Here is a 20,317-nt window from a genome sequence, read left to right on the forward strand (position 1 = left end):
TCCATCTGCATTGTTTAATTTCTAATTGGATGCTCTTTTGAGAAGTCTTACTCCATAGGTCTTTATTAGAGATCTTTTTCGGCCAGTAGATTTTGCAGATTCTCCTAAGGCAGGTGTTATGGAAGGATGACAGCTTCTTAAGGTCGCTCTGAACGAGTTTCCAGTACTCTGCTCCATAAAGTAATATGGACTTGACATTGCTGCTATAGATCTTTACTTTAGTTTTAAGGGAAACTTTTCTAGATCTCCATAAAGGTCTTAGCTGACAAAAAGTTGATCTTGCCTTAATAATTCTCGATGTTATGTCTTTTGATGTTCCATTGTCTTTCCCTATGATGGCACCTAAGTATGCAAGGTGAAGATAACGAACAGTGATCAATCTCATAACTCCTACAAGCAATACAAAATAGATAGTTGGGCAAACACGGACCCCTGGACACACCAGAGGTGGGATCAGGTGCCTAGGAGGAGTAAGTAGCCCCTGTTGTATGTAAAGTTGTCTATTTCTTCAATGTCATGATCCTGGATTCTTATGGGTGTATTACAGGTATTGTTTATCGCCAATACTTTTGTCTTCGTTGCATTTATGTCCAAACCAATAGACTGTGCAGTTGTTTCTAGTCGTGCTGTCTTTCTTTGCATTTGTTGTTTGTTGCTAGAGACAAGACATACATCATTGGCAAAATCAAGGTCTTCGAGAAATGATTCCAATGTCCATCTTATTCCAGTATTTTCATTTCCGAGGGTAGATCTCATGAACCAATTTAATAATAATTTAAATATAATTAAAATCAATAATGGTAGTAAATTAATCGTATAAATATTTATGGTGTCTAAGATATAGTATATAGAAATTTTACTCATTTCACATCACTCAGAGGTAGGTACAGAAATTTGACTTATTTTACATCACTGAGGGGTAGGATTTAAATATTTGACTTAATTCACATTACTCAGTAGGTATAGAAAGTTTTCTTATTTCAAATCACTTGGACGTATGTTTTAAATATTTGACTTATTTCACATCACTCAGAGGTTGGTAAGTTCATGTACGGTGTTTACAATATAGGAGATTAAAAATTTAACTTGTTTCACGTCACTCAGAAGTAGGTATGGAAATGTTTTCTTATTTCACATCACTCAGAGGTAGATAGGTTAAAGTCCGATGTCAAAGACACATAATATAGAAATTGGAATTATTTAACATCACTCAGAAGTAGGTAAATTCATGTACGGTGTCTAAGACATAAGGATATAGAAATTTGACTTATTTCACATCACTCAGAGGTAGATATAGAAACTTTTCTTATTTAGCATCACTCAGAGGTAGATATAGAAACTTTTCTTATTTAGCATCACTCAGAGGTAGGTTTTAAATATGTGACTTATTTCACATCAATCGGAGGTAGATAGGTTCATGTACGATGTTTAAAATGTAGGAGATAAAAATGTGACTTATTTCACATCACTCAGAGGTAGGTAGATAAAAGTCCGATGTCTAAGACACACAATATAGAAATTCGACTTATTTCATATCACTCTGCGGTAGGTAGTTTCATGTACGACGTCTAAGACATAGCATATAGAAATCAGATTTATTTCACGTCACTCTGAGGTAGGTTTTAAAAATTTGACTTATTTCACATCACTCTGATGTAGGTTCGAAATATTTCACTTATTTCACATCACTCAGAGGTAGGTAGATTAAAGTCCGATGTCAACGATACACAATATAGAAATTCGACTTATTTCGTATCACTCAGAAGTAGGAAATTTCATGTATTTGTCCAAGGCATAGGATATAAAAATCTGACTTATTTCACTTCACTCAGAGGTAGGTTTTAAATATTTGACTTATTTCACATCACTCAGAAGTAGGTTTTTAAAAATTGACTTATTTCACATCACTCAGAAGTAGGTTTTAAATATTTGACTTATTTCACATCACTCTGATGTAAGTTCGAAATATTTCACTTATTTCACATCACTCAGAGGTAGTTATAGAAAGTTTTCTTATTTCACGTCACTCAGAAGTAGGTTATAAATATTCGACTTATTTCACATCACTCAGAAGTAGGTTTTAAAAATTTGACTTATTTCACATCACTCATAAGTAGGTTTTAAATATTTCACTTATTTCACATCACTCAGAGGTAGGTAGATTAAAGTCCGATGTCAACGATACACAATATAGAAATTCGACTTATTTCGTATCACTCAGAAGTAGGAAATTTCATGTATTTGTCCAAGGCATAGGATATAAAAATCTGACTTATTTCACTTCACTCAGAGGTAGGTTTTAAATATTTGACTTATTTCACATCACTCAGAAGTAGGTTTTTAAAAATTGACTTATTTCACATCACTCAGAAGTGGGTTTTAAATATTTGACTTATTTCACATCACTCTGATGTAAGTTCGAAATATTTCACTTATTTCACATCACTCAGAGGTAGTTATAGAAAGTTTTCTTATTTCACGTCACTCAGAAGTAGGTTATAAATATTCGACTTATTTCACATCAATCAGAAGTAGGTTTTAAAAATTTGACTTATTTCACATCACTCATAAGTAGGTTTTAAATATTTGACTTATTTCACATCACTCAGAAGTAGGTTTTAAATATTTGACTTATTTCACATCACTAAGATGTAGATAAGTTCATGTACAGTGTCTGAGACATAGGATATAAACAATCTTGACTTATTTCACATCACTTGGAGGTAGGTAAGTTCATGTACAGTGTCTGAGACATCGATTATAAAATTTGACTTATTTCACATCACTCAGAGGTAGTTATAAAAAGTTTTCTGATTTCACATCACTCAGAGGTAGGTTTTAAACATTTGACTATTTTACCTCATTCAGAAGTAGGTAGATAAAAGTTAGATGTCTAAGACACACAATATAGAAATTCGACTTATTTCACATCACTCAGAAGTAAGTTTTAAATATTCGACTTATTTCACGTCACTCAGAAGTAGGTTTTAAATATTCGACTTATTTCACATCACTCAGAAGTAGGTTGTAAAAATTTGACTTATTTCACATCACTCAGAAGTAGGTTTTAAATATTTGACTTATTTCACATCACTCAGAAGTAGATTTTAAATATTCGACTTATTTCACGTCACTCAGAAGTATGTTTTAAATATTCGACTTATTTCACATCACTCAGAAGTAGGTTTTAAATATTTGACTTATTTCACATCACTCAGAAGTAGATAAGTTCATGTACAGTGTCTGAGACATAGGATATAAAATCCTGACTTATTTCACATCACTCAGAAGTAGGTTTTAAATATTTGACTTGTTTCACATCACTCGGAGGTAGGTAAGTTCATGTACAGTGTCTGAGATATCGATTATAAAATTTGACTTATTTCACATCACTCTGAGGTAAGTTTTAAAAATTTGACTATTTCACATCATTCAGAAGTAGGTAGATAAAAGTTAGATGTCTAAGACACACAATAAAGAAATTCGACTTATTTCACATCACTCAGAAGTAGGTAGTTTCATGTACGATGTCGAAGACATAGGATATATAAATTTGACTTATTTCACATCACTCAGAGGTAGGTTTTAAATATTTGACTTATTTCACATCACTCAGAGGTAGGTAGATTAAAATCCGATGTCATCGATACACAATATACAAAGTCAACTTATTTCGTATCACTTAGAAGTAGGAAAGTTCATGTATCTGTGTAAGACATAGGATATAAGATCCTGACTTATTTTACATCACTCAGAGGTAGGTTTTAAAAGTTCGACTTATTTCACATCACTCAGAGGTAGGTTTTAAAAATTTGATTTATTTTACATCTCTCAGAAGTAGGCAAGTTCATGTACAGTGTCTGACACATAGATTATAAAATTCTGATTTATTTCATATCACTCGGAGGTAGGTAGGTTCATGTACGATGTTTAAAATATCGGAGATAAAAATTTCACATCACTCAGAGGTAAGTAGATAAAAGTCCGATGTCTAAGACACAATATAGAAATTCGACTTATTTCACATCACTCAGAAGTAGGTAGTTTCATATACGATGTCTCAGACATAGGATGTATAAATTTGACTTATTTCACATCACTCTGATGTAGGTTCGAAATATTTCACTTATTTCACATCACTCAGAGGTAGGTAGATTACAGTTCGATGTCAACGATACACAATATAGAAATTCGACTTATTTCGTATCACTCAGAAGTATGAAAGTTCATGTATTTGTCCAAGGCATAGGATATAAAAATCTGACTTATTTCACTTCACTCAGAGGTAGGTTTTAAATATTTGACTTATTTCACATCACTCAGAAGGAGGTTTTAAATATACTTATTTCACATAACTCAGAGGTAGGTAAGTTCATGTACGGTGTTTACAATATAGGAGATTAAAAATTTGACTTATTTCACATCACCTAGAGGTAGGTTTTAAATATTTGATTTATTTCACATCACTCAGAAGTAGATAGGTAGGTTCATGTACAGTGTCTAAAATATAGGATATACATGTAGAAATTTGACTTGTTTCACATCACTATATATACAGTGTATATCAGTTATCATTCACAGTAGAAGTTTTCACACATCAGGCTCTTTTTTGAAATATCAGACTCTCTTTCGGCACATCAGTTCTTTTCACCACATTATTTATCTTGCACACCAGGCAGAAGGAGTGGGAATAGTTGTGACTTATATTTCAAGGAACATTAATTCTGCAACAACTATAACACAACAATTCGCATATTTTCCCCCATTACCTGTGCTACAAAATAAACAAGAGGCCCATGGGCCATATCGCTCACCTGAGTCACCTTGACCCATATCTGAAGACTTTCCATATATATTTGCATGTAAAACCTTAGTCCCTATTATGGCCAAAACAAACTTTTGCAAACTTGATCTACACTATGTCAGAAAGCTTTCATGTAAATGTCAACCTCTTTGGCCCAATGGTTCTTGAGAAGAAGATTTTTAAAGCTTTTTCCTATATTTGTATGTAAAACTTTGACCACCCACCCCTCCACTTGTGGCCCCATCCTACCCCCGGGGGCCATGATTTGAACAAACTTGAATCTGCATTATGTCAGAAAGTTTTCTTGTAAATATCAGCTTTTCTGACTCAGTGGTTATTGAGAAAAATATATTTCCTATATATTTGTATGTAAATCTTTGATCCCCTATTGTGACCCCATCCTACCCCCGGGGGCCATGATTTGAACAAACTTGAATCTGCACTATGTTAGAAAGTTTTCATGTAAAAATCAGCTTTTCTGGCTCAGTGGTTCTTGAGAAGAAGATTTTTCCTATATATTTGTATGTAAAACTTTGATCCCCTATTGTGGCCCCTTCCAACCCCCCGGAGCCCATGATTTGAACAAACTTGAATCTGCATTATGTCAGGAAGCTTTCATGTAAATCTCAGCTTTTTGGGCTTAGTGGTTCTTGAGAAGAAGATTTTTAAAGTTTTTCCTTAGATATTTGTATGTAAATCTTTGATCCCCTATTGTGTCCCCATTCTACCCCCGGGGGCCATGATTTGAACAACTTGAATCTGCACTATGTCAGAAAGTTTTCATGTAAAAATCAGCTTTTCTGGCTCAGTGGTTCTTGAGAAGAAGATTTTTCCTATATATTTGTATGTAAAACTTTGATCCCCTATTGTGGCCCCTTCCAACCTCCCGGAGCCCATGATTTGAACAAACTTGAATCTGCATTATGTCAGGAAGCTTTCATGTAAATCTCAGCTTTTTGGGCTTAGTGGTTCTTGAGAAGAAGATTTTTAAAGTTTTTCCCTATATATTTGTATGTAAATCTTTGATCCCCTATTGTGGCCCCATTCTACCCCCGGGGGCCATGATTTGAACAACTTGAATCTGCACTATGTTAGAAAGTTTTCATGTAAAAGCAGCTTTTCTGGCTCAGTGGTTCTTGAGAAGAAGATTTTTCCTATATATTTGTATGGAAAACTTTGATCCCCTATTGTGGCCCCTTCCAACCCCCGGAGCCCATGATTTGAACAAACTTGAATCTGCATTATGTCAGGAAGCTTTCATGTAAATCTCAGCTTTTTTGGCTTAGTGGTTCTTGAGAAGAAGATTTTTAAACTTTTTTTCCTAGATATTTGTATGTAAAACTTTGATCCCCTATTGTGGCCCCATCCAACCCCCCGGGCCCATGATTTGAACAAACTTGAATCTGCATTATGTCAGGAAGCTTTCATGTAAATCTCAGCTTTTCTGGCTTAGTGATTCTTGAGAAGATTTTTAAAGTTTTCCCCTATATTTGTATGTAAAACTTTGACCCTCACCCCACTTGTGGCCCCATCCTACCCCCGGGGGCCATGATTTGAACAAACTTGAATCTGCACTGTATCAGAAAGTTTTCATATAAAAATCAGCTTTTCTGACTCAGTGGTTCTTGAGAAGAAGATTTCTAAAGATTTTTCCTATATATTTGTATGTAAAACTTTGATCCCCTATTGTGGCCCCTTCCAACCCCCGGAGCCCATGATTTGAACAAACGTGAATCTGTATTATGTCAGGAAGCTTTCATGTAAATCTCAGCTTTTTTGGCTTAGTGGTTCTTGAGAAGATTTTTAAAGTTTTTCTCTATATATTTGTATGGAAAACTTTGATCCCCCTTGTGGCCCCATCCTACCCCCGGGGGCCATGATTTGTACAAATTTGAATCTGCAATATGTCAGGAAGCTTTCAGGTAAATTTCAGCTCTTCTGGCCCAGTGGTTCTTGAGAAGAAGATTTTTAAATGACCCCACTCTATTTTTGCATTTTTGTGATTATCTCCCCTTTGAAAGGAACATGACCCTTCATTTGAACAAACTTGAAAGCCCTTTACCCAAGGATGCATTTGGCCAAGTTTGGTTGAAATTGGCCTAGTAGTTCTGAAGAAGAAGATAAAATTGTGAAAAGTTTACAACAACGACGACAGACAACGGACAAATTTTGATCAGAAAAGCTCACTTGAACCTTCGGTTCAGGTGAGCTAATTACATGTAGTAACTCATGTTACAGTGAGTAGGTTCTTTGCATTTTTTCATTCAAGAAATAAAAGTCATTTTAAGAATATAAATCTGATCAGTAAAAACATATGATAAGGAATCTACAATACATAGTAAAAGATACCGTGTCTGTTCCTTGAAAGAATTCATTAGATTTCTAATATCTTTATCCAATGGAAAGAAGCGTCGATTTTCTTCATCAGTCATTCTAAGTTCCTTCCTGCTAAATGACTTGATGTGACGTCTCATTTCTGAAACTTTAGACACTCCTTCATCCATCAGATGTGATTTTTTTTCCTTGATGGTATTGTCGATTGGTAGACAAATACCTGCAAGCTATCAAAAGTAAACAACCCTGTAATTTACAAATGATCCCAGGCTGGTTGATTGCACAATAATTTTTTCCCTACAATAATAATAATAATCTTAATTTTTATAAAGTCAGACATACAAACATATGGAGCACCAAATTAACATAAACTCAAATAATTGAAAATACATGTATATCTTCAATTATTTGAAGATATCATCAATTCAATTATTGCTCTCTTTCATTGCATTGAGTGCATTAAATCAATTATTGCTCTCATCAAATGAATTAATGTGCACTTCAATTCAATTATTGCTCTCATCAATTTAATTAATGCGCACATCAATTGAATTGAAGATAGCAATAATTGATTTAATGTGTGCATTAATTCAATTATTGCTCTCTTCAATGCAATTGATGAGAGCATCAATTTAGTAGAAATATTGCTCGCAATAATTAACTTAGAGCTCGGTATAAGTAATTTGATGATCTCTTTAATTCAATTGAAGATATATTACTTATTTACAATGCTTTTGTATAAGGAATTAATGCACGCATCAATTCCTTTGAAGAGAGCAACAATTCAATTAAAGAGATCATTAATTCAATTGTGGATAGTTGAATTGAAGATATCTTTAATCATATAGTTGCTTTCTCTAAAAGAATTATTGCTCTCTTCAAATGAATTACTAGTAAAGATATCATTAATTCAATTGAAGAGAGCAATGATTGAATTAATGCATCAATTCAATTATTGCTCTCATCAATTGATTTAATGTGCTCATTATATCAATTATTGCTCTCTTCAACTGAATTGTAGCACGCATCAATTCAATTGTTGATATCATTAATTCATTCGAAGAGATCATTAATTCTATTAAAGTGCACATCAATTCAGCTGAATAATTAATGCTATCATCAATTCAATTAATCCAGGAAATAATTCAGAATTGAAGATATCATTAATTATTTGAAGAGAACTTTAATATATTGTTGTGCGCATCAAATGAATTGATGATATCTTCAAATAATTGAAGATATCTTCAATTATTTGAGTTTATGTTAATTTGGCGTTCCATACAAACAACAATGGTATTTGCTAGCTATTTAAAGACTTGCACAGACGGGCACTAGGGGATCATTTTGTGGGAGGGAACCAGAGTACCCAGTAGAAACCCATGTGTTCGAGTGGACAACCACCATACCCTCTCACATACAGCCATTGTCAATTATGGGGTTTGAACTTAGGTCGCAGCGGTGAGAAACAGTTGCATTAACCACTACACTACCTGGAAACCCCATGTTTCTATTACTCTTACTTAATAAGGAAAGGATGTGATTAAGGCACATCAGGCTTCTTGGCATTCAATTTGTCAAGTAAAACTAAATTTAACAATCAAATGGTTTTAAAAGTATAATTTACATGTAGGTATGCACCTTTCATATAGCTTTCCTATTCTTCAGAATTTATGTTAAGATTGTGTTAAATATTGATCAACCTGTCCTGTCAAATGATTTTTGTGGCTCTCAATTCCTGGGGGAAAAAAATGTGAATTTCCTTTTCCCTGTGCACATCTTCATTTGCGGAAAGAGCCTTCTTCAACTTCTGCGCTTGGTGTTTTCTCTTCCAGATAGAATCATGACCAAGGATCTGTTCAAGTGATTGAAAAATATCCACAATTTTATATTTAAGATGCACGATAGTCACTTTGCCTACATTAGCCAAAAGTTGAACCCAGAGCATTCATGAAGGACAAAAAGAAACTATGATTTAAATAAACTTTAATCCATATTTAATCTGGTCAGTTTAATAAATTAATCGAAATTTTTACCAGTACATGTCTTATGATTACTGCTTTACTTTATAATCAGGAAATTAGCATATCTTTTTCATATAAATTCTGGCAGGGCAATCAAGTTTTTTTTGTATTTTGTACCAAAGTCCTGCTCTTTTGTGTATAAGAATGATCTTGGTCTGCTTCTATGGTCTGCAAATTTAATTATATACACTTGTACATAAATTGCAAAATGTTTTACTGATGCTTAAATATTGGTATGAGATTAAAGTTAAAACATATTCAAAGTTGGAAATGCATTTTAAAATAATTCAATAACACAATGCTGAAGAAAATGACATGTAGCATATAAACTCTGTGCGAGCTAGTACCTTCTCCATTTGGTACTTCTTCTTTTTCATTGTATTTCTGTCTGGCCCAAAGTGACATTCTCTGACATCAAAACCAAGAATAATGAATGGTGTGTCATTACAGGGTACTTTAACACCCTCCTTTTGTCCCTTCTCCTCCAAAAGCACTCAGATGACCTTGAAGGCCTATATCGTATAAAAGTATACATTTTTTAAAATGTGTAATAGAACTTGTGTCTGCTATGGTGCAGTTCAGATGTAAAATCATTGCATACACTTACTTTCTTAGTTGGTATTTTCATTTAATTAATTCAACCAATTAGAAACAAGAGGAATTACTTAATTATGTCAGAGAATGGCTGAATATTAGGAATTTATACATAATTGCACGGCATCCAGTACTTACAATCCAGATCATGACTAAATCCTTTATTTCGCCTAAATATTGTAAATTTAGTGACTGTGTCTATTTCAAACTTAGTAACTAGCTTTTCGGCTTCTTCCACCGTGTTGACAACAACATATTTCGGCTCATACTCAGACATTCTTCTACATGCAGGGACAACACGAACGTAAATATTTAAATATTACTACTACTATTATTATGTCTAATAAAAATACTAAAAGACACCTAGCTTCGTGAAATATCGGAAGGAAATAATAACTGTTTACACAAAATTGCTGATTACTCAATTAACTGCGATGAGTGACATGATTTCGGGAAAACCGAGGTGGAATAATTCGATTATCGAACTCGATGTTACAAAAAATAGAGGCATTCCGAACGACAACCTACTTCTAAGTGATCTGAACTAGCACGCACCCTGAAAGTGTGCACGGGGAACACACGTGTTTCCGTTTCAACGAAAACAACACAGCTTCACTGTCACAGCGAAGGCTTGTTTTATACATCTTTAAAACGACCTGATGTCAGAAGAAGATGCCCTGGAATTCCTGTTGCAGGATGACCCAAACGATCATGCATTCAGTATAAACATGTACATGTAAGTTGATGTAGCCACATAGGCCGACTAGAAAAAAAATTGCAGTTTTGTTATGTTATGAAAAATTCACGATTAATCAACGCGATTTGATGCCATAATTTGTCGTTTCATGAAAGAAAATATTTATATTTTATTATATCTAAACCAAGTGGATAACACCCAATTGTTTATTAAGAGGTGACATCATTTAATCTGTCCTGGTCCGGCATTAATCCGTCTGATTAACACCCCCCCTTTTTCCAGAATTCTCTTCTTACCTGACGCGCGAGTGTAAGAAGTGGGTGGATTTAGTGTACAATGAGAAGGGGGATGGTGTGGATTTAATCAGACTGGGCATTCATGGCCGCTGGTGAGAGGGCTATTTTCCAGGATTTTTCCATGTTTATCAAAAATTATCTTTCTATAAAAAGAAAACACAATCTGCTAGGAAAACACATATTACGTCATTGTAATGATAGAATAGGCCGTGTAAGTCAATCTCGCGTGACTCGAGATTTCGCCTAAACGGGTACTTCCGGGAACAAGTATACATGGCGATCTCCTTGCGATATTGGGCTTCATATACTGAGGGTCGTGCAAAGCTACAACGGCGGTCAGAGAACTCTGTGAATAGTAACCATGTTCTCAGATTTTTCTATGATGAGGAAAATCGGGTGATTACGGGAACAGTTCAGGCCAGCATGAGGAACTTAGCATACAAAGTAATGGTAAGTAAACAGGAAAACACAGTACGATGTTCTAGCTGTACATGTTTTTTTTTTCATGCGTGCATCATGCATCAACTCTGACAACTGGTGACTAAGGATAATGCCGAAATTTATTAAATACGTTGTATGACGATGTATGTTTGATATTACATTTATTAAGACCAAATATTTGCAATCTAAGTAAAATAAGATCTTCTCCAACCGTTAGTGGGAGATCTACTTTTAATTATATTGGGGGTGGGGAACTCGCCGAAATCCGAAGGGTTAGTAAAAATATCCGACCTCAACTACTGTCTTTGAGATTAGAAAGTAGGGGGGATGTTTATAAAGCACAATAGATAGGCTAATTCCTAAATCTTACAACTTTAACATTTCCTTCTTTTTATATATTACGTTAGATTGAATTGGATGATGATATCGTTAAATCTTCTTCCTGTGAATGCGTCTTGAGGGATTACTCATGTTGCTGCAGATGAAGGACACTTCCTAATCAAACTTTGTTTTCTTCTGAATGATTTTGAATGCATTAAACTGTGTCCATTTGTGTATTTACAGATACAAGAATGTTAGTAAGACTGATGTGAGATGTAGTTGGTTGAAACGCCCAAAGTCTCAACCTAAGAATATTGAGACAATTGAGGAAATGTATCCACCTTCTGATCCAACTTATAGGTAATTAGTAATGTACTGGGATGTTACAGTTTAAAATGACACATCTGATTAGTTCTGTTACTATGGTATTGTATAATATTTACTGCAAAATGAATATAGGCATTTTACTTGCTCTGCTGAACTGACACCCCAACCCTCAATTATTTCTATCTTTCAAATTGAGGGGGGGGGGACTCTTTTGACTTTAAATCTGTACAATACATCAAGTTCACTTTTACTTTTATATGTTGTGATGGCAAATGTTTGATGCTTGACAGTGCTCTTTCACGACCATTTGATGATAGTGATCATGAGGTGTTGTATCAAATGCTTGGGAATCTTGGGCGGTTTACTGGTATATAATTTCTTGAGGAAAAGAGGAATTGAGAGATTTAAGTAGAATAAAAGTATTTGAACTGAACAGGAATTAAACCCAATCACTCTTTCCTCTCTGCAGTTAATGAATTAGTTTCCTGTTGAAAATGTTCTGGAATTATTCTAAGTATTTATTATATTTTTTTTTCAGTTTTAAAACTTGTTTTTTTTTTAACATGTTTGTTTGTTGGTTTTCTATTTTATGAAGGACATTAAACAATACACATACAACTAAGCATTAAAAATCATGTCTCAATACAAGAATCTTATTACTAAGTTAACCTATTAAACCTAAAATACACATGATTAAATTAATATAATTATTATTCATATAATTATTAAGTGCCTACATGAAATTGTAAACTTTGTGTTTACTTGATAATGGTGACTTTTAATTTTCCTTGTTTTCACATTTTTATAAAATTGTTTTGAAGCACTCCACTGGATTCTTTCTCCTGAGGCTCCCATACAGCAACCACCTGTCCCACTGTTGGAAGACCTCTTATTGTCAGAAGACTTTCTTCATGTTAATGATCAGGATACCTGGCTCCGTCAGCAACTTAAGGTCACTAGCCACATCATTGAAACCACAGTTGAGAAAACTAAGGGGCAGAGGACTAATGCATTGTGGGCAGCAGTTAGGAAGTTGAGAATTACAGCTTCTAATTTTGGACAAGTTTTAAGAGCTGTTAGACTGAAAAGGTATTAGTATCACATTGTTGTCATGAATGTATTAGATGTGTTTTACATCCACAATATTCAATTAAATCAACTATTTGTTTTTAACATCTCGGTGTAAAAGCAGTAATATTGATGCTTTTTCTTAGGATTAGTAAGTCTTTGATGAAAAGATTGCTGTCTGCCTACAACTTGGAGAAGTGTGCTGCAATAGCATGGGGGATAACCAACGAAAAGATGGCTATTGAAAAATACACTGTCTTAGGGGCATCTGTACATGAAACAGGTATATTTAAACCCCAGGATATTTAATATTACAGCTTTCCTAAAGTATTCATGTTTTATATCAGTTTCATTTGTTTTTGTTCAGGATTGTGGCTACATGAATCTGGAGTTATAGGGGCTTCTCCAGATGGCATTGTCAATCATCAGCCATGTTGCCCACCAGATATTCTGCATTTCCAGTCAGAGGCAGCTAAGTACTTGAAACCTGACCTGATTGAAGTTAAGTGCCCATACTCAGCTAGAGATATGAAGATAGCAGATGCAGTTGAAGTTGTCAAAGAATTTTTCCTTGGTATGATTAACTGTTGCACTAAAGATAAGAAATGAAAGAGCTAAAAATTACCAAGTATAAAAAATATGATTTTTCTTTTCTTTACCATCAGCATGCAAATAATTAAAATGTTCTAACTTTACCTTTTCTAATTTCAGAAAAAGTAGCTGATCAATTGCATTTAAAAGAAAACACTGATTATTATCACCAAGTCCAAGGACAACTTCATATTGCAAACAAAATGTGCTGTGATTTGGTAGTATGGACACAGGAAGATCTCGCAATTATCCGTATTGCAAGGGATGATAACTGGGCGATAAATATTGAAAAACTCATCAATTTTTATTTTCATAAGTTTATGCCAGAAGTGAACAAGACATAGCAATTATTTTGTTTCTGTACAGTGCAATTGAAATTGTTTAATGCTGTGCCTTCTGTCGTTGATCTTAGAAAATTTATTTTATCCCAGTTCTTGCAATGTAAAAATGTTTAACTTTTCTATAATGAGATCCTCATATATGTTTCATATCCATTCAAATTTTTTTCATTTGAAAGCAAGATTAAAGTCATTACTTCATCACCACTCATTATTTTCAGAAAGGAAATTTCGATCCAGCAATATAGTTTCTTTAAAAAAAAACATTTTGAAGTTTCAATTGCATACCATACAGCTTAGACTACATTCATATGAATAAATGTATTGTCAGTAGTTTTCATACGATTGTACAGTTTTCTATCAAGCATTAACAAACACAAAAGGCCCATGGGCCACATTCTCACAACTACATTTGTACTGTGAATATAAAAGATTTTTTACAATCTTTATTCCCATGAAAACATAGGAATCTGTATCATCTGAAAGCCCCACCTTAAACAGTTTGTGAAACAATGTTTTGGTTAGATTTTCTCCAAAGAAGGTCAAAGGTCACTAGGTCCCCTTCACTTGGAAAATGATTTGTGTCAAGTTTGTTTGAAATTGGTGCAGTGGTTCTTGAGAAGATCTTTATAAGATTTTTTACTAATTATGAACTATATACACTTAATTTGCACAAACTTGAAACCTCTATACCCTAGACATGTAAAAAGTTAACAGAGAGATGCTAGACTAAACGTGATCAGAATAGTGCTTGTGAACTGAAAAGTATAAACCCAGTTTACAAAACATACAAATTTTAAAAATATATATTTAAAACACAAAATCAAAACACTTTTGACTATGTTTACAATATTTATGTTGACATTACATATTTTTTGTAAATAAACACATGAAAAAACAAACATTTTGAATGAATATACAAGCTCATGTGTATAGGTGGTGGACTTCATAAGAATTTTATTTATATTCAACAATTTTGAAGATAAGAGATGTATAATATTGGAAGGACCTCTGACATTCGGAAGTTCATTCTTTGTCACAGCTGACTATTATTATGATGAAACAACAATATTAAGTGATTATGTCATTTATTGAAACAAATGACAAACAGTTGAAATATTTTACAAAATTAATTGGCTGGGACCACTTAATATAAAAAATGGGACTAAATTTTTCAACGGTGCAAATAAAAATATACATTACACAGATTGATCCAAGCCAATATACAACTAAAACACTAATGATGTCAAAAAGGTGGTGCACAAAAAAAGCTTGCCACCAAGCAATGAGACATGCAACAAGGTGCATGTAAGTTGCTGTGCCACCCAATGAATGCCAGATGAAAAATAAAAGTATCCCGATCAAATGATAAATATGGCTAATTCAATATAAGATACAGATGTTGTAATTATTTATAGTAAGATAAACTAGAAAATAATATATACTAGGATCCATAATAAGATATAGCTTACACAAGATAAATTGAGCCCAGGGAGGGGGGGGGGGCAAAACCAGTCAAAATGCAAATGAAAAAAAAAACCACAAAGCAACAGCCAACCTCTGACCTGCCTGAAGAAGGGAACATTTTTTTTAAAATGACACAGAACATGCAACAAAAATGAGCAGCAGACAACTTCCAACCTGCTACGCATACGAAATGTTATCTACATCTAAATACCAATGCTAATGAGCAGCAGACAACTTCTGACCTGCTCAAATAAAAATTAAGTATATTGCTTGTAGGAGTTATGAGATTGATCACTATTTGTTATCTTCAACTCTCATCAGCCTACATAAAAATAAAATCGTAAACGATGCTATGAATGGAATAATTTTCAAAAGTTTGCAGACCAAATTACTTTATCTTTTTCAAAATGATCACGTTACATAGCAAACTTTACGTCATGAAAATTAAAAGCCCTTCACCCAAGGATGCTTTGTGCCTAGTTTGGTTGATATTGACCCAATGGTTCTACAGAAGAAGACAAGATTGTTTAAGCAATCTCTTTAAGTAATGGTGCTTGAAGGTTAACAAAGCATGCACAAAGTTGCATAATTTTTGTAGACAAAGATCTGTAGTTTGCTGGAATGTGGCTTAAAATCTGATAATTTTTTAACCGCTCATTAACCCTTTCAACATGAATTCTGTTTCGTGCAATTTTATAACATAAATCAGCTTCTTTGCTTGTAAAATGAGTCTTGTTAACAAGAAATGGAGGGATGTTGAGCTGAACCTCAGAAGGCATCTTGTCATGTATGTTAAATCCCTTGTCAGCCAGAATTAAATCTCCTGGACTAAGATTATCTAAAAACCGAGAATGTTCAACAATGTTGGCATCTGACACTGACCCAGGATATAGAGGTGACACAAAAACACAAGAACCATTTGGAGCAACAGCAGTTAAAGTTTTCATAGTATGCCGACTCTTGTAATTGCTATATGAAGCACTTTGTCTACTAAAGTCAGATCTTGTGTTATTTCAGTGCAATCAATAGATGCTCTTACAGAGCCGAAATCTTCAAAAGATTTAGGTTGTGACCCCTTACATTTCAGTTGACTGGGCATGCCTAGTCTTACCATAACACCGTTATAAAAGATTTCATGCAAGGCACTTATAATAGTGTTAAGTATGTTTGAAATGGTAGCCCGACTTGTACAAAACCTGTCGGCCAAGTCGAGATCCCTTAAGTTGAGTCAAAGCTTCATCAGAGTTATGAGAACTTGATTTTCTAGGCTCACATTTACAACACTCCATCCTGCATAGTAGTTCGGGGGCTGAAATCTTTGTAGTGTCTTCACTATGATGTCAAAGATGTCACATGGAAATGATGTGTACAAAAGCATCTGAAAAAAAGTCATTATTTTGATTTGCATGATTGTAAAATATTCTTTTTTCATTGAAGGGAATCGGGTTTTTAGTGAAATGGATTTTTTTTAAATTTCCAAAAAATCTCATATGTTTGCTTAAAGGAAGTGAACATGAAAATGTGACAAGGGTTGTTATTTGTCATTTTGATGTATATAATGTATTCTGAAATCATTAAGATGTAGTTTTCTTCAGTAGGGACTAGGGAGATATTTCATAACGATTAATGAATCTTTTAAATCTCTGGGAGCAACCATATTGAAACAATAGTAAAATTTATTTATTTTGAATATTGAAAAAAAAAGTGCTTCTGAGTAAGTTAAGAAGTTGGAGGAGCTGGAGATATCTTATGGGAGTGTTTTCTTCTTTTCCTTGATGCATTGTAATTATATTATTATACTGTGAATGGTTTTTTTTCATGTTCACTTCCTTAAATTGCTATATATATTGAGTCTTTGAAGACATGATTTACAAATAAGTAGCATGTGTTACCTTTAATATGAGACTATATTGTCAAATCTAACTAACCATCTCTCCCTCTTTCTTACCTTTTCTTGGTCATTTTTTATGGCGTCAATAGACATTGAAGGTCTGCATCGAAGTAGGCTCTCTATCTCTATCTCTAACTTCCCAATATCTTCTTCAAGTTCTTTTATCTTTGCTGTGTATAAATAAATCAAAAGAAGATATAAACAGTTTCTGGTAATTTCATTTTGAAAACTAAGTGTACACAATGTTTTTATGTCAATTATTTAGCATACTTAATTCTTATGATCAGGTGCACTCTGGCCAATCGACAATGACCGGTGACACACTTGTGAGCCGGAATTGCGTACGCATCCCGATGGGCAAGTCCATTGAGTCAGAAAATATTTATATGGCTTATTCTGAGACATGTTTTTAATCCAGGTACACTGGTAAAATAAACATGATTAGTAAATGTGTTTCTATGCCAAATAATGTGTTTTTACAATAGGTCAGCATTTTTATTACGGTACTGACTGTATTCGGGTCACTTGATTCTAAACGTGTTCCCGAGTATACCCAGCTTAGTTGGATTTGGTAGGATTTTAACAGAATGAAGTATGCTAATTGAAATACTTCAAGTAATACTTACAATGGTAATCGTTTATCTTTGAAGCGTAAAGGAAAGATGGACATGGATGGAAGTAATTGTGGTCTTGTTCTCCAGTTGATACAAGATTTACAGATGTAGCAGATGAACATGGCAACTTGTTCACTGGTTGTTGACATTGTGGCCTCAGTTTGTTCCATTGTTTTCCTACAGAATTTAAATTTCTATGCATTATTTCTATCGAATTTATCATACCACAACAAGCATATTTCAAATGACAACTGAAATACCTTTTCCGATTTGTGGGCACTTCTGGAAACTGGTATTTGGAGTATACAAACATTGATGGGCCATTTTCCTTGCATCCATTTTGAAAATGGCAGCTGCAGATCCTATCACCTGCATTCCATTCTCTGTCAGCACGTCTATATTTGAATAATAAATGGAATTGTCCTTGTTTTGACATTTTAAAACGAATCGGTTTCTTATTTAATTAGTTTTTGTCTTCTTTTTGGTATGATTACTATGAAGGAAATTCGAGCTATATTTAACAAACGATTTAAAAAATACATAAAGACGAAATTGGAAGGAAAAAGAAAAGTATCATAAAACTTTAATGCAATCTTTTTCATTTAGGAAAGGTACTTGGTTTAATATAGTCAACGATATTGAGAAATGTACATACAAAATTCTTAGTTTAAATTTCTTCGGCACACTTTGTGTAAACCGTATACACATATATGTATCCTACCAATCGTGTTCACATACCTGCAAAGAGCTATCCACTTTTTTCTTAATTTTTCGTCCGTTGGAAAACGATATAAATGGCAATTCGTGGTACTTTTATCACTACGATGATTACACCCATACGCGAAGCAGTATACCATGTTCCCGGAAGCGCTCTTTCGGGAAAGGAGGCGCGCGAGACTTACAAGGCCTATTTATTATCATAATTTGAATTATTTTCTTCATATTGTAACAGAAATATAAACGAAATGTGTGTTTGGGCCGAAATGGGGGTGGGGGTGGGAGGTGGGGGTACGTAACATCAAAGTCTGATTATGACAGGCTAATGAAAAATCATATAGATTTCTCTTTTATCCAAATGCATGTATTTTATATACACTGAGTAGCTTATGACCATAAATTACATGTGATCCATACATGCTGGTACTGGTATGCTATGAGCTATGATCTTGCCTAGATTTTCTCTAATTTCGACTAAATCCACACTCCATCAGAGTATCATGCAAGGGGATTTAGACACTGTGTACCACGAAGAACCAATTCAATTCTACTTTTATATCTGGGGTCACATACTTTCCCTCAGAGTTGCAGTATTTTCGCTGGACCCTGTAGGTTTTAACCTGAATTTCTTCAGTACCCCCCCCCCCCCCCCAATGTATATGCTAGGCATAATGCTGACACCTACATCATGCATATCTTTTTTTTTCCATTACGCACTCTGCTACACTTGCAATGTATAATAAAATATTCCATTCATTTCTAACACATGTACGTACGCAATCCCCTACCAAATGTCACTTCAAATACAGGACATCTCTATCTTTAAATAAATTTGAGCTGTACTTAAGTGTGAAACTGTCCCTTGCTACCATGAAACTTATATTTTGCTTTAAAACATAAACCAACAATTCTTAATTGTAATTTCTTTTCATCTTTAAAAAGGGTATTGACATCCCAATATTTAGTGGGAAGTTCCCAGGTATCGTCCGCTAGTGACAGTCTGCTGGCAAATCCAGGCATGCGATGGAAGGATGCTGATGTGAAGGACACAGGGACACCTGATCCAAGAACTGTGGCATTTCATTCAGAGTGACAACCTGACATTCAGTTGGTATGACTCTCTGAGGTTGAATATAGGGTTAAATCTGTATACATTTGGTTAACAATAAATAATAATAAATAGATTCAAATAATACATTCACAAATGGAATCATGGCATCATGATACACTGAAATGCGTGTTTAACTGGGTTTTTTTTTTACTGCATTACTAGGTATCACATACATACAAAAAGAGACAAAAAATGGAAAATCATTATTCTGTTTCTAATTATAAGGTATAACAAGTTTTCTAAATGCTGACAAAAAGGTATGGTGGCCAATACTGATTTTATTTGCAATTTCCTTTCAGATATGGGACCCGATTATTCAGAGAACTGCATATTTTAGGAAGCTGTTTTTGACAGAAGATTTGGTTTTCTCCATCTGTATTGCCACCAACCATTATGCTGAGATGGTCATATCTAGGGGGAAGGATTGTCATTATGCTTCCCAAGGAAGTTCGCATCCTCTCACTGAAGAGGAATTGTACAGGTATTACTAGTTTTAAAGTACCGATATTGTGACAGTGAATTTCAATTTAAAACGAATAATAAAATGCATAATAAAAAGATTATCTTTACCAAGTTTAATCTTGCTGTGCGTCTAACACATTTATTAAATGTGTACTACAATTACCTCTGATAAAATTTCATAAGTAATTAATGCATACTAGTAATTTTCAGAGGGCCTTGACTA

General features: G+C 34.0%; 2 protein-coding genes and 1 long non-coding RNA gene across 3 annotated transcripts in view; 1 reads left to right on the forward strand and 2 right to left on the reverse strand.

The window, feature by feature from the left end:
* Positions 1-4,457: 4,457 nt before the first annotated feature.
* Positions 4,458-8,961, reverse strand: LOC130047710 (uncharacterized). Its single transcript, XR_008796536.1, has 3 exons — positions 8,839-8,961; positions 7,154-7,365; positions 4,458-4,774 (listed from the first exon to the last, which is right to left on the reverse strand). It is a non-coding gene; the product is annotated as an uncharacterized LOC130047710 (long non-coding RNA).
* A 2,058-nt stretch (positions 8,962-11,019) lies between these two features.
* Positions 11,020-14,170, forward strand: LOC130047587 (uncharacterized). Its single transcript, XM_056142915.1, has 6 exons — positions 11,020-11,196; positions 11,752-11,761; positions 12,657-12,924; positions 13,050-13,186; positions 13,271-13,477; positions 13,615-14,170. The coding sequence occupies exons 1-6, from the start codon at positions 11,020-11,022 to the stop codon at positions 13,836-13,838; spliced, it is 1,023 nt and encodes a 340-aa protein (XP_055998890.1). The 3' UTR covers positions 13,839-14,170.
* A 494-nt stretch (positions 14,171-14,664) lies between these two features.
* The window catches only part of LOC125656990 (uncharacterized), a 42,721-nt gene continuing 37,068 nt past the window's right edge, over positions 14,665-20,317 (reverse strand). Inside the window, exons 15-19 of the mRNA XM_056143066.1 lie at positions 18,543-20,317; positions 18,065-18,199; positions 17,817-17,981; positions 17,248-17,360; positions 14,665-16,677 (exon numbers count right to left, since the gene is read on the reverse strand). The exon at positions 18,543-20,317 is cut by the window's right edge and continues 6,404 nt beyond it. The gene's annotated coding sequence lies outside the window, so the exon portion shown is untranslated. The remainder of the gene's footprint in view (positions 16,678-17,247; positions 17,361-17,816; positions 17,982-18,064; positions 18,200-18,542) is intronic.

This window comes from Ostrea edulis, chromosome 7, assembly GCF_947568905.1.
Source record: "Ostrea edulis chromosome 7, xbOstEdul1.1, whole genome shotgun sequence".
Taxonomy (NCBI): domain Eukaryota; kingdom Metazoa; phylum Mollusca; class Bivalvia; order Ostreida; family Ostreidae; genus Ostrea; species Ostrea edulis.